The 12,717-nt window shown below is 56.6% G+C and overlaps 3 protein-coding genes across 3 annotated transcripts; 1 reads left to right on the top strand and 2 right to left on the bottom strand.

Moving 5' to 3' along the window:
• Nucleotides 1-135: 135 nt before the first annotated feature.
• J4E83_007427 (uncharacterized protein) lies at nucleotides 136-4,319 on the bottom strand (the record flags this gene model as incomplete). Its single annotated transcript, XM_049334331.1, has 2 exons — nucleotides 136-941; nucleotides 998-4,319. The coding sequence occupies 2 exons, from the start codon at nucleotides 4,317-4,319 to the stop codon at nucleotides 136-138; spliced, it is 4,128 nt and encodes a 1,375-aa protein (XP_049186673.1).
• Nucleotides 4,320-7,783: 3,464 nt separating this feature from the next.
• On the bottom strand, nucleotides 7,784-8,275 carry J4E83_007426 (uncharacterized protein; the record flags this gene model as incomplete). Its single annotated transcript, XM_049334330.1, has 3 exons — nucleotides 7,784-7,846; nucleotides 7,908-8,219; nucleotides 8,273-8,275. 3 exons carry the CDS (start codon nucleotides 8,273-8,275, stop codon nucleotides 7,784-7,786), a joined length of 378 nt encoding a protein of 125 aa, XP_049186672.1.
• Nucleotides 8,276-10,499: 2,224 nt separating this feature from the next.
• Nucleotides 10,500-12,668, top strand: DED1 (DEAD-box ATP-dependent RNA helicase; the record flags this gene model as incomplete). The annotated part of the gene is made up of 3 exons (XM_049334329.1): nucleotides 10,500-10,708; nucleotides 10,760-12,087; nucleotides 12,169-12,668. The coding sequence occupies 3 exons, from the start codon at nucleotides 10,500-10,502 to the stop codon at nucleotides 12,666-12,668; spliced, it is 2,037 nt and encodes a 678-aa protein (XP_049186671.1).
• Nucleotides 12,669-12,717: the final 49 nt, after the last annotated feature.

Here is a 12,717-nt window from a genome sequence, read left to right as displayed (position 1 = left end):
CCAAATCCCGCCTCTCCGGCGCTTCCAAGTAACCAAAGATCCGGCCCGTGGTCCTGAATTAAGAATCAAAAATTAGACTGAATTCTTGGTGCATCGTCATGTGTCGTCTCTGTCACGAATCGAGCCAAGGCTTGCTCACTCGAACGCCGTCTCTTCTCGTACCATTAGAGGGTTGTTGGTGTTTTGTGAATACATTCGTGCATCCATCCGTCCATCTCCGCGTGGAGGGTTGGATCCACCCGAGCCCTTGCGTTGGCCGCCCATGCCCATGTTCATCAAAAGCATGCCGCTCTCTCGTTTTCGTTGCCGCTGTTCGCGAGCTCCGCTAGACTGAACAGCACCGTTCAAGCTGCCGTATCCCTCTCCAGAGTGATATGGCTGGTCGTAGGCTGGCGCATCGTAGCTGGGTCGCATGGGAATAAATCCCGAATCATAGCCGTTGTATTGGCCTTGCTGCTGTTGGCCGTACTGCTGCTGCTGCTGTTGATACTGCTGCGGGGGCTGTGGGGGCGGATAGCTGGGAGCGCTATTCCCTTGATAGCCTTGAGGCGGTCGGTCCATACGCTGCTGGAATGTCGTCTCGTTGTATGCCGGCGTTGGGAGGTCTGAGAACATCTGCCTCCGAGGAGACCGAATCGCGTCGTCCCCCAGGTGAGAAGTGTTGTTGCGGATCTCGTGGATCGGGGAGCTTGCTTCATCGAGAGCAGTACCGAAGATATCCGTGTAGTCAGTCAGGAAGAAGGATATCAACGGGGCCGGAATGTTCAGAGTCGGAGCAAATACGATGCCAACATTCCTCACGGTCATCTTGTTCACCCCGGAATTGTCGACAATCTCAATCAGGAAAGACGCCATGTGTCGCAAGAGCTCAAGATTAGGCCTAGGTAGCTTGTGTACCAGAACGTTAAAGCTCTGGATCTTCTTGCTACGCTCGTCCATATCTAGAATGTGTCAGCCCATGGTCTACTAATCAACGTCATCCGGATAGACCACTTACCGAGAACCTTGAGGAAGTCAAGGTGCAGTTCCCGAGTTAGGACAGAGGCCGGCAGTTCTCGCAGGTACAGCTTGAGAAGCGATGCGACGGCGTGAACGTCATAGTACTGCCCGTCTAGCAACCTGATGTCACCTTCGTTGTTGAACCGATCGCGCAGGCCCTTGATAACAATATTTGATCCACTGAGCCGGAAGATGCCCTCTTCGCTGATTGCCTTCTTTGCTCGCAGATACTCCAAGCACCTGTAGACGACAGCTGGCAGCGCCACGTTGACACCGTCAGGCTGCGTAAACTCCACAGCTTCCATAAGTGGAATACCAAACACACTGCGGCCCGGAGGCAGGCGATGTTCTACAGCTGGCTGCAGCGGAGTGCTGACCTGGACTGGTGCGAGGTCAGAAGAGCCGCCACGACCTCTAAAGCCGAATATGCTACGTTTCTTGTCTTTGACGGTCGTGGGTCCTGCCGCTGGTTTGCTGCCCCAGCTCTCAGAGTCCTTGATGGGGGTTCCGTTGCTTGGTCCTGAGATGGCAGGATAGTGACCTGAATTATCTTGAAGGAAGGACGAATCCTTGGGCGACCCCCGTGACGACTTTTCTACCATCATATCACGGTGATTGGGTCCGCGGACGGGAGCTTGCGCTTGCACTGTGTCGTCATAGCTGAGGCCTTGCAAGCGATCCTGCTCTCCCATATCAGGGCTTTCTCTCCGCTGAGAGCGTGCCGAATCTTGGCTGGCCTGCTGCTTTTGAAGACGCGTAGCAGAGGGGACGCGAATCTCGACTGGCGAAGTTTCGTCTGGTATGTCGACATGTTGCAGAAGAGCCTCGACCCAAGCATCTCGCTCTTCATCGTTCTCCGCACACAGCACATGGCGCACCAAGCTCGTCGAATCTTTTCGCTTTGGCTCCAAGATGAGGAAGGCGTGTCGATATTGGTTATCTTCAGAATCGTCCCGTCGTTGTGGCGATTGGTTTGACTGCTGTTGTGACTGCTTCCCAATCTGTGCATTTTGCAGCTTGATCGTTCCCAAGTGCGCACCGCCCTCGCCCTCAAAGTACCTGAACTCTGAGCCATCCAGAACAAAGAAACGCGCTTTCCAGCCTCCGAAATTCTTGCCACGCTTGGTGAGGTAACCTTCCTTGCGCTGCGTTTTCTGAACAGACACTATCGGACCTGGTGTGGGCTCGGGGGCCAGTCTATCGCCAGCCTGGGCGCCTATTACATCAGTAGACAGGTATTCACAGACAATCAATGCCGTCTTCTCGTTCATGGGAGTTTCCAGGACAGTATCAAAGTATTGGTTGAGGGCGACCCGGCGAGCGTCAATCTTGGCAGGCGCATGTCCTCCGAAGAGAGCACGGTCTGGAAGTCGTCCCTGAAAGTCGCACAAAGACCTCAGCTGAGAGTCTAGAGAAGGCAGCGTAGCAATGGTCTTTTCCACACGCCACAGCTGTTTGTTATCAGAGCGGGCGTAGACGGCAAGAATAAAGACAGGGTCCTCCTCCTGCGGCTTGGGGGCGAGCATGCTCATACGTGATGGCCGAAGGCGAGACGAGAAGACCTTTACTTGAATGGAAGGCAGTGCATTCGGGGGCAGCAAGAGTCCGGGGTACTGGTCTGACACGAGTCCGCGGTAGACGTGTTCTGCATCCGGAACATCGTTGAGGGTAGGGCTGCTCGATGGTGATTCTGGACTGGGCTGTGCACCTGGTACAGTCAAAAGGCCCGTCGACGCCTCTTTGCGTAGCTGGTTAGGCTGCTGATTTTGGTTGACTGGGGGTGACTGATACGACTGAGGTGTGTTTGGTGGGAATGGAACTTGTTGCTGCATTGCCCGAGCAGCCGACTGGTGCGTGGTAGTCGGCGACATGGGTGGTGATGCGATGGACTGCTTAGGATTTCTGGGTAACGGCGATCCGAGTGGCCTGTCCGTGGGTCGGGGGCTGGAAGGTAGACCTGGACTCATGAGTGGGGATGCGACGCTCCGGTTAGCCATCATAGAACTATCGGAGTTTGCAGGACTAAGAAGAGCATTCAGAGAGTTGGCTGGCGGGTGACGGGGAGAGAGTGGAAGGCCCGATTGCAGCGCATTGAACTGACGCGGCGAAAGGGGAACCGGGACCGCCTGAGGCTGATCGCCTGCTGGTGTTTCAGAAGGCGTCGCTTGTTTGCTCTTGCTTTCGCTTTTCTTCTTCTTCGACTTGCTTCGAGCTTCCTCATCTTTCGAATACATGGCCTCACGGACCCTGTCATCTTCCTCTCGAGTCTTTCTCCTTCCTCGCAGCTCCACGACAGGTATCTCATCCACCTCCAGTATATCGTCGTAATCAGAGTCGACATCGTCGCCATGCACGGCCCGGTGGAGATGTGCGCTGGTCGTTGTGGGTTTCGACAGGTTGAGTGGAGCTGGCGGTGCCTTTCGCAGAGGCTGCGGAGTCTTTCTTGGGGGTGATTCAAAGCCATCGCCGCCGACGACAGGCGTAGCTTGGATCAGCGATATCTGCGGAGGCTGGAGCTGTGAGCTGCCCGGGACGAGCGTCACGTCTGAGGTGTTCTGGGGAGGAGTAGCTGGCTTCGGGGCTTGCGCTGGGGGCTGAGCAGCATCGCCGGGCTGCAGCAATGTAGAGTCGAGGCCGAGGCCCCTGCTACCAAGGCTAAGGGGTTGCACGGAGTAGTCTGTAGGTGAGTTTACGGCTGACGAGATGTTGGATGCCGTGGAATGAGACGGCGACGTCGCTAGCTGTGAGTCTGGGATGAGATGCGGTGCGGGGTGCTCTTGCGTCAGGGGCGATGTCTTGTGCTCGGTGGCCTTGGTGTCGCTGGGCCGAGCGGCGTCACCAGGTTGCTCACCGAGGGCTGGCGACTGGCTGGTCTCGCGTTCCACGACCGAGTCGAACGTGTCGGACTTTTGCAGCGAGCCGGGGCCGGGTGGCAGCTGCTCCGCGTACTCCTTGAACTTTCTGCGGTAGCGGTCCTTGTCCTTCAGTGCGCGCTCGAGGTCTTTCTGGAGCCCGATGATCATGGACCGTTGCTTCTCCACCAGCCGCCAGAGCTGCGCGTTGTGGCTGGACGTGTTCTGCTTGTCCTTCCACAGGGCCAGCATGGCGGCCTCGGGTGAGCCTGCAGCGGCCATCAGACTGGCCATGTCTGGGGGGTTGGCGGTGCTCGTGTCCTGCGACGGCCGGGGCGCATGGCTGGCGGGCGGGCGGTTCTGCGAGGCCGTCGACGACAGCGAGGATGCGGCCGAGTCTATCGAGGGGTTGCGGACTGGCACCGTCGGCCTCGTGTCTGGCCGGTTCGGGCGTGATGGTGGAGGCATGGTGACGGGCGAGGCTGGCGGGGAAATGCCAGCCGAAGACAGCGTGGGAGACGACAGCTGGCGGAGTCTGGCATACGCAGACGGCCGCGACGGCTGCGCGAAGCTCGGGGTGGGGACGGTGGGTGGTGTAGGCGGGTGCGCTGGCTGGGTTGGGCGAATGGGCGAGGTATGCTGTTGCTCCTCCGCCAGCAATGCGTCGAGCTTCTCGCGCGGACTGCGCGGTTCGTCGAGGCGTGGTGAGTCGCGGTAGCCCGGCTGCTGGCACGGGGGGCCGCTCTTACCAGTCGAATACAGCGGGCTTGGGACGGGTTTGCGACGTGCTCGGGGCGGGTGTTGCTCGTCCGCCGTGGCCGGCACGTTGTGGGAGCGCGTCGAGTCGTCGCGAAGGCTGCGAATACTGTCCGCGAGCGACGGCGCGGAGAGAGAGTGCAAGGGCGACGGCGGCTGGTGCTGAGCGATGTGATGTGCCGCCGTCCTTTCCTGGAGCATGTGCATGTCTGTATTCGTCGCCGCCATGTCCAAGGCTCAAACGGGCTAGCGGACGACCGGGATGTCTGGTCGACGGTATAGCAGACGGCCAGTGGGGATTAGTGTTTCGGCGACGCTCTGAGTGTCTGGTGAATCCAAAGCTGCCACGCTCAGCAGTCTCGTCAGCATCTGGCGTCCCGCGCAGCTTGAGACAAGTCTCCGTCAGAAGGAGCAGCCGGAACAGAAGAGATTTGGGCTTGTCGCCTGCCGGCTTCTCATTCGGCGCCATAACCGCCCTTGTAGGAGCCGGGCCAAAGTCAAGCCTGGTTCCTGCAGCAGAAGCGAGCCCTGTAGGCCGTCGTCTCCATCATCGCCTCCGCACGTCTTGATGGCTGCGTCCCCTCACGTTTTAGATGTGCCCAAACCCGTCTGCATCCCCGTCGACCACCTGCCCGCGTAGGCGCCAGAAAGCTACTTTGGCTTTTCCATTGGCGCACACCTGTGGCTTGCTAGCCGTAATCAACTACGAGCCACCATCCACCGCCCCTCTTGTGCAGAACGAGATGTGCGCGTGGTCTGCTGTCGCTGGTGCCCGCAGGCAAGCTGACAACAGCCTGACAAGCCAAAAGGTGCGAAATGCCCACCTATTGGCTACAGCCCAGATGATTTGGCATGCGAGTCCAGAGAGTGTATTGATTCGGCGGCGCGATAATCTGCGACTCATGGCAGACTCGAGAGCAACTCCGCCAGCCGTCTGGCCGTCGATTGGATGGTCGTGGTAATAATGTCTCTTGCGCACGGAGGCGTTCGAGTTGAAGGGCTGCTGGCTGGGTCGCTGCAGCGCGAAGGATTCGCCAGGCCGAATCGGGGCTAGACCCGTCGATCACTTGGCACTCATAGATGCAGCAGCTCCGAACTCTCAGAGACAACCACCGCATGCCGTCCATCACCATGAGTGCCCAACCATCCGCTCTGCATCGCGGCTGAATGCTCGAGTATGCTGACGGCCGATACATGCCGCTTGGAACGCATATCAGAATCATACGATTCCTACCGACCTGCGATTACATCTGAAACTCATCCGCCGTCAAGCGAAGTGTACTGCAGGGAGCCGCTGATAGCTCCACGACTAGACCGTAACCGTCGCCACATGGTGATCACGAGCTGCACCTAGGCTGCGCAACGAACCCAAGGCCCAGACTAATAATTCCTCTTTGCAATGCTCTGTCAGGGGTAATTTGGATGATTGAGGCCGAGAAACGTCTTTTGTTTTTTCTGTCTCTGCGCTAGTACCCACCGCAAGCCGTGGAAATGAGATGCGACATTGCAGCGGACATCATCACTCGGGCGAGTAAAGATGCGGCATGAACAGCCTCCTTGATGGTCCAGCACCCACATCCTTCGACCGCACGCATTCCCTCCACAGATGCAGGGTGAACCTGAGGCAGACGCTACCCCAAAGACATGGCAAGCATAACTCGGAACAGTTGTTTCCATGCGAGTTGGGTCAAGCCGCAAGCCTCTCTCACGTCTAATTATACATCGCATATCCAGCTCCGAGGGGCAACACCGAAGTATTATGATCTTCGTGATTGCAAATACGAGCTTTGCTGCGTTGAACAGGACAAATCACCAACGTCTAAATTGACAAGACTGCATCAACAGGAGCGCGGACATTACATCTCTGGTAATATGCGGAACTTACGGTGAAAGGAAAGCTATCCTCATTTGCAAATGGTAGTCTTTCATCAATGCATGCGCATACCTGTGAGAGCTCCGTCCGGAATGTAAGCTCCCGTTGGACCGCTAACCGCCGCCTGGACCTACAGTTCCTGCCATCAAATGTGGAGGAAGTATAGATCGGAGAGTGAAGTGGCGCCAAGATGGAGGCCAATAACGCCTCATCGGAACCTTGTGATGGTTTGCGCCATGGGACAGCTACTGCGTGGGTAAACCCAGTATGGCCCCCCTTGCTCAATGAACAAACGCCTACCATTATGCCCTCAAAACGTTCCACTTCCCATTCGCTACATCTGCGTACATCCACAGGTATGTTGCTTTGGAAATTACGGGGAAAGCGATGCAGGCAGATACAGTGAGAACATGGACGGGTTCTGCCTGTCCAAGAAGAAGAAACCGCATGGTGTAGCGTTCGGGGCTAATTCACGGGAGGCAATGCGTACCGAGCGAACGCAAAGTCAAAGCCAATTTCTGAGCAGGGAACAATGTGGACGCTTGAATAACTTTCGAGAATTGCTATCATGGAAGATAATATCGTCATTGTTGCCTCGGCGTTTGCAAACCACTTGCTTCATAACGTACTGTTCGAAACAGTGAGCAGCCGTCAATCAGCATTACGAAACCGTGTGTTGAGTGGCATACTGTCCATTGAACTCGAGTCCCGAGTTGTCAAGCGAATTCGCGAGCATTTTCACATTCCCCACAGCTTTTGATCCATGTCAGGATGACCGGACCCAAAACAGACATGTGCTTCAATATTCAGATTGTTAATTCCCATAGCTACAAGACACCTGGCTGTCACCAAGCAGCTGCTACTCTGTTATACAAAATCTTAGGTGTAATTTATCTATCGATCCTGACATCCTTCACACTGACCTTGACAGCTTCGTATCCGATGCTGGGCAACTGGGGTAGCGATCAGTTCGACTTGTCAACTTCCAAATGAGTTGCACTAATGGACTTCATCTGCAAAGAAGAGTTTGAGGCCGGGTGAAGGTCTGCACAACTACACTGTCTCTGAATCACAGATCGCGTTTTCGATGCAGAGACAGTGAGACAAGGCTCCGCATTGCTGGACTCCGTTGTAACACTGTCGAAGCATCGGCTCACCTCCAATGGATATACTAAGAAAAGCGTCCGATATACTCAATGTAGTTGTGTCGTTAATCCATGTTTTCCTTCTAACTGCGTCTTGTAGACACGGGTCTATGCCTGCGCACCATACAGTATAATACACTCGTAGGCTTTCGTACTCCTTACAGCCCCACTCTTCCACTACCGCCTCGCTCCATCTTGTTCAACCGTCGCGCAGTAGCAATCTGCGATTGTTAGCCCATTGACCCACCAAGACCACAGCCACTCTCCTAGGGCCAAACCTACCTGTGTCCTTGTCCTCTGGCCCCTCACGGGCAAGCCCATAGCGTGTCTCCTTCCACGATATGTGCCCATATCCCTCAATCTCCGGATGTCGTCCTGCACTTGCCGCCGTAAATCGTTCTCAATCTTCATGTTCGCCAGTTCCGCGGTCAGATCCATGACGGTGGCGTTTTTCAAGCTGCCGACTTTCGCCCACGGGTGGATGTAGAATTTCGCCATAATGCGCTGCGAGACCGAGGGCCCGATGCCAAAGAAAGATTCGAGGGATCGCTTCACGAGCGTCGCTTCCGTGAAGCTGAAGCCGTTGATGAACACCTAAACCGTCAGTAAGACGCGCGCAAGGGGAAATGGGCGTTCCAGTCGCGTACCATGGCGGGTCAGCGTTCCGACGGCGAGTTCGCGTGTTGGAGTGTCAATTGTCGTGTCTGATCTCGAACTCCAGACTTCCGTTTCCCGCTAGACCCAGCCGGCGCTAGTGCGACAGTGCGGGCAATGGCTCTACCTAGGTAAAACGCAACGTTTCAACACCTCCTCCACCATCGCATTCCGCAGGGGGCTGTCCAAACTACTTAACCTTGCGACTTCCCTCGATTGTTTCCCGACACAATCAGGCACCATGGCTACCATCCAGAGAGCTGTCATTTCGCTCCTCTTGATCCTCTCGATCACTTTCGTCTTCTTTGCTCAGAGCACCGAGGCTGCAAAGGGTCCAAAGATCACTCACAAGGTGTGCATAGCTTTCAATCGGATGCAGCCGGACTTGCTGACTAGATCCAGGTCTACTTCGACGTTACCCACGGCGATGAAGAGCTAGGCCGCATCACCATCGGTCTCTACGGCAAGACCGTTCCCAAGACCACTGAGAACTTCCGGTACGAACGGATACAAGTCTACGCATAGCTCGGGGGGCTAACATAGACTACAGCGCTCTCGCTACTGGCGAGAAGGGATTCGGTTACGAAGGCTCTACTTTCCACCGCGTTATCAACAACTTCATGATCCAGGGTGGTGGTAAGTCCGACTCATGCCCGGGTCTAGGATTCACAATGCTGATCAACAGTTAGACTTCACCAAAGGCGATGGTACAGGCGGTAAGAGTATATATGGAGAGAAGTTCCCCGACGAGAACTTTAAGCTCAAGCACACCCGCAAGGGTCTCCTCAGCATGGCCAATGCTGGCAAAGATACCAACGGTGAGTACCCTTCCCTTTCACACCCTGCAGCATGCACTGACTGTCATAGGCTCTCAGTTCTTCATCACCACCGTCATCACCAGCTGGCTCGATGGCCGCCACGTCGTGTTCGGAGAGGTTCTCGAGGGCTACGAGGTCGTGGAGAAGATTGAGAACGTGAAGAAGGGTGCTGGAGACAAGCCGGTCCAGACTGTCAAGATCGCCAAGAGCGGAGAGCTCGAGGTGCCAGAGGAAGGTATTCACGCGGAACTCTAGACATCAGTACGCATTCTTTGCTATTGAGTCGACCCCTCAGGTTGGAGAGCTGCTGATAGTTGTACCTTTTTCTTCAAGATTTATACGGTCATGCTGAACCAGCCATTCCTGGCGACGAACTCGATATCACAGCGACTCCGTCTCACGACGATATCGTCAACATTGCTGAGGTATCCCAGGCCTCTTCCACCAAGGGCAAAATTCCTGGCCTGGCTGCTGCTGCTGGTTCTGCTGATGGTTTGTCGGTCGGTCAGAAGCTTTTCTTTATCGGGGCTGTCGTTGCGATTTGCGTGCTCTTCTTGAAAACGCGAAATGGAGGGCAAAGCAACATTATGGGTGGGCTCAAGGAGAAGAGCATGGCCTAGATTACGACGAAATGCAGAAACGTTCCTTTAGTAGAGCATTGATCTGATACATGGTGAACATGGCTCTCTAGTGTGTCAAGACGCTAGCTAGGGTAGAGGGGATACGATGTCCTTGCAGTCCCTGCATTACCCGCCGATGACGATGTGCAACGGCCAGGGCACGTCCAGGGTAAAAGCAAAGAAGACAAATGTTGGGTTATCTAAAGCCATGGCACAGTCGCACAGGATGGCCTGGAGCCTGCACAAGAACCTAGAAAGGCCGCCACTACATTCAACTGCGGCCATGTCACAGTGCATGTCGCATGAAAAGCAAGCCTGCTGCAGCACACGACAGCTTCCATCTGTGACGTTCACCGCTCCCCACTCGCCACAGCCTGAGAACTCTGAGAGGGAGCGCTAGCGCCAACGGGGACTAGTGCGGGAAGGGTTCTCCGACACGCTTTTTTAACTTACCTGCGGCCGTCTCCCTCTTCCCTAACCACCCACCCTCCAAAACTACTCTGTGTGTATTGCACAACCTTACAAGCTCTTTTCCTGTGAAGTCCTTTCTTTTGGTCTTCACTTCTTTACTTCTCGTTTTCAGGACAGAGGCGTTCCCTTCTTTCCTGACAGAACGAGTCTCAGGCACCCGCCTGCGAGTTACGAGTTTCGTCACTTAGACCTGCTACTTTTCGTCTGTCGCTCACCGCCGAGCCAGCCGAAGCCAGCACATCTGTAATTTGCGCCCTGCACATTGCACTCCCAAACACACCCTCAACCAACTCGATTCCACCACGCCCATCATGGCTGAACAACTCGACATGGGTCGTCTCAACATCAACGACTCCCAGCACAACCCCCAGAACGGCTTCAACGGCGAGCGTTCTGCCTACATCCCCCCTCACCTTCGCGGCCGTCCCCAGGGCGGTCCCGGAGGCCCTGCACCCATGGACGGCCCGCCCCCGATGATGAACGGCGGCGGTCTCGGCGGCAGCGCGTGGGGCCCCGGAGGGTCAGTCAACACCCAGGACACGAAACAGGAAGGTATGCTAACTGGTGACAGTCAGGGTCCTCCCCCTCAGATGAACGGCGGCGGCGGTGCCGGTGGCTGGGCCAACGCACCCAACTTCACTCCCCGCGGTCGCGACGGTCCCCCAGGCGGTGGATGGGGCGGTGCCCCTCGCGGCAACTTTGACCCCAACGCCTACGGCAAGCCCGGCGGCGGTGGCTCTGGAGGCGCCCGCGGGTCTGGCGACGGTGCCTGGAAGGACGGCAAGCACGTTCCCGGCCCGCCCAACCAGCGCCTCGAGCGCGACCTCTTCGGCATGCCCAACGACCCCTCCAAGCAACAGACCGGTATCAACTTCGAGAAGTACGATGACATCCCCGTCGAGGCCTCTGGTCAGGGTGTCCCCGAACCCGTCACACGTTTCACAAACCCGCCTCTCGATGACCACCTGCTGAGCAACATCGAGCTCTCCGGATACAAGGTTCCCACTCCTGTACAGAAGTACTCCATCCCCATCGTCATGGGTGGCCGTGATCTCATGGCTTGTGCCCAGACTGGTTCCGGAAAGACTGGTGGTTTCCTCTTCCCCATTCTCGCCCAGGCCTTCCAGAATGGCCCCTCTCCTCCTCCCGCACAGGCTCAGGGTGGATACGGACGTCAACGCAAGGCTTACCCCACTTCGCTCGTCCTTGCTCCTACCCGTGAGTTGGTCTCCCAGATCTTCGACGAAGCCCGCAAGTTCGCATACCGCTCCTGGGTCCGTCCTTGCGTCGTCTACGGTGGTGCCGACATTGGCTCTCAGCTTCGCCAGATTGAGCGCGGCTGCGATCTTCTCGTTGCTACCCCCGGTCGTCTCGTCGACCTGATCGAGCGTGGCCGCATCTCCCTGGCTAGCATCAAGTACCTCGTTCTCGACGAGGCTGACCGCATGTTGGACATGGGTTTCGAGCCTCAGATTCGCCGTATCGTTGAGGGTGAGGACATGCCTCCTACCGCTGCCCGCCAGACACTCATGTTTTCGGCCACCTTCCCCCGCGATATCCAGATGCTCGCCCGCGACTTCTTGAAGGACTACATTTTCCTTTCGGTCGGTCGTGTCGGTTCCACTTCTGAGAACATCACCCAGAAGATTGAGTACGTCGAGGACGGCGACAAGCGCTCTGTTCTCCTTGATATTCTCCACACACACGGTGCTGGTCTCACCCTGATCTTCGTCGAGACGAAGCGTATGGCCGACTCGCTGTCCGACTTCCTCATCAACCAGGGCTTCCCCGCCACCTCCATTCACGGTGACCGCACTCAGCGTGAGCGTGAAAAGGCCCTGGAGATGTTCCGAACTGGACGTTGCCCCATCCTCGTCGCTACCGCTGTAGCTGCCCGAGGTAAGTTTCCCAAGTTGTTCAAGCCTTGAGCAACTGCTGTATTCTGCAAACCCTTGAACACCTTGCTGACTCATTTCAAAGGACTGGACATTCCGAATGTCACTCACGTAGTCAACTATGACCTTCCCACCGACATTGACGATTATGTTCATCGAATCGGTCGTACTGGACGAGCTGGAAACACTGGTATTGCCACTGCTTTCTTCAACCGCGGCAATCGCGGAGTCGTACGCGATCTCCTTGACCTGTTGAAGGAGGCCAACCAAGAGGTCCCTAGCTTCCTCGAGTCCATTGCTCGCGAGGGCTCCGGCTTCGGTGGAGGTCGTGGTGGCCGTGGAGGCGGCCGTGGCCGTGGCAACGCTGCTACCCGTGACGTTCGTCGCATGGGCGGTGGTGGTTTCGGTGGCGGTGGCGGTGGCCAGTGGGGAGGTGCTCCTCAAGGTGGCTATGGAGGTGGCTTCGGCGGTGCTTCCGGCGGTGGCTACGCTCCTCCAGCTCCCGGCGGCTACGGTGGTGGCGGCGGCGGCTTTGGTGGAGGCTACGGCAACCCATCCGGCCCTGGCGGCAACTCTTGGTGGTAAACGTGCAACGCACCGCTTCACGATATAGCCAGCCCGGGACACATTTTCT

Source organism: Alternaria metachromatica (assembly GCF_023757995.1).
Source record: "Alternaria metachromatica strain BMP 0045 chromosome Unknown scaffold_18, whole genome shotgun sequence".
Classification (NCBI taxonomy): domain Eukaryota; kingdom Fungi; phylum Ascomycota; class Dothideomycetes; order Pleosporales; family Pleosporaceae; genus Alternaria; species Alternaria metachromatica.
This window is presented reverse-complemented; position numbering and strand designations above follow the sequence as displayed.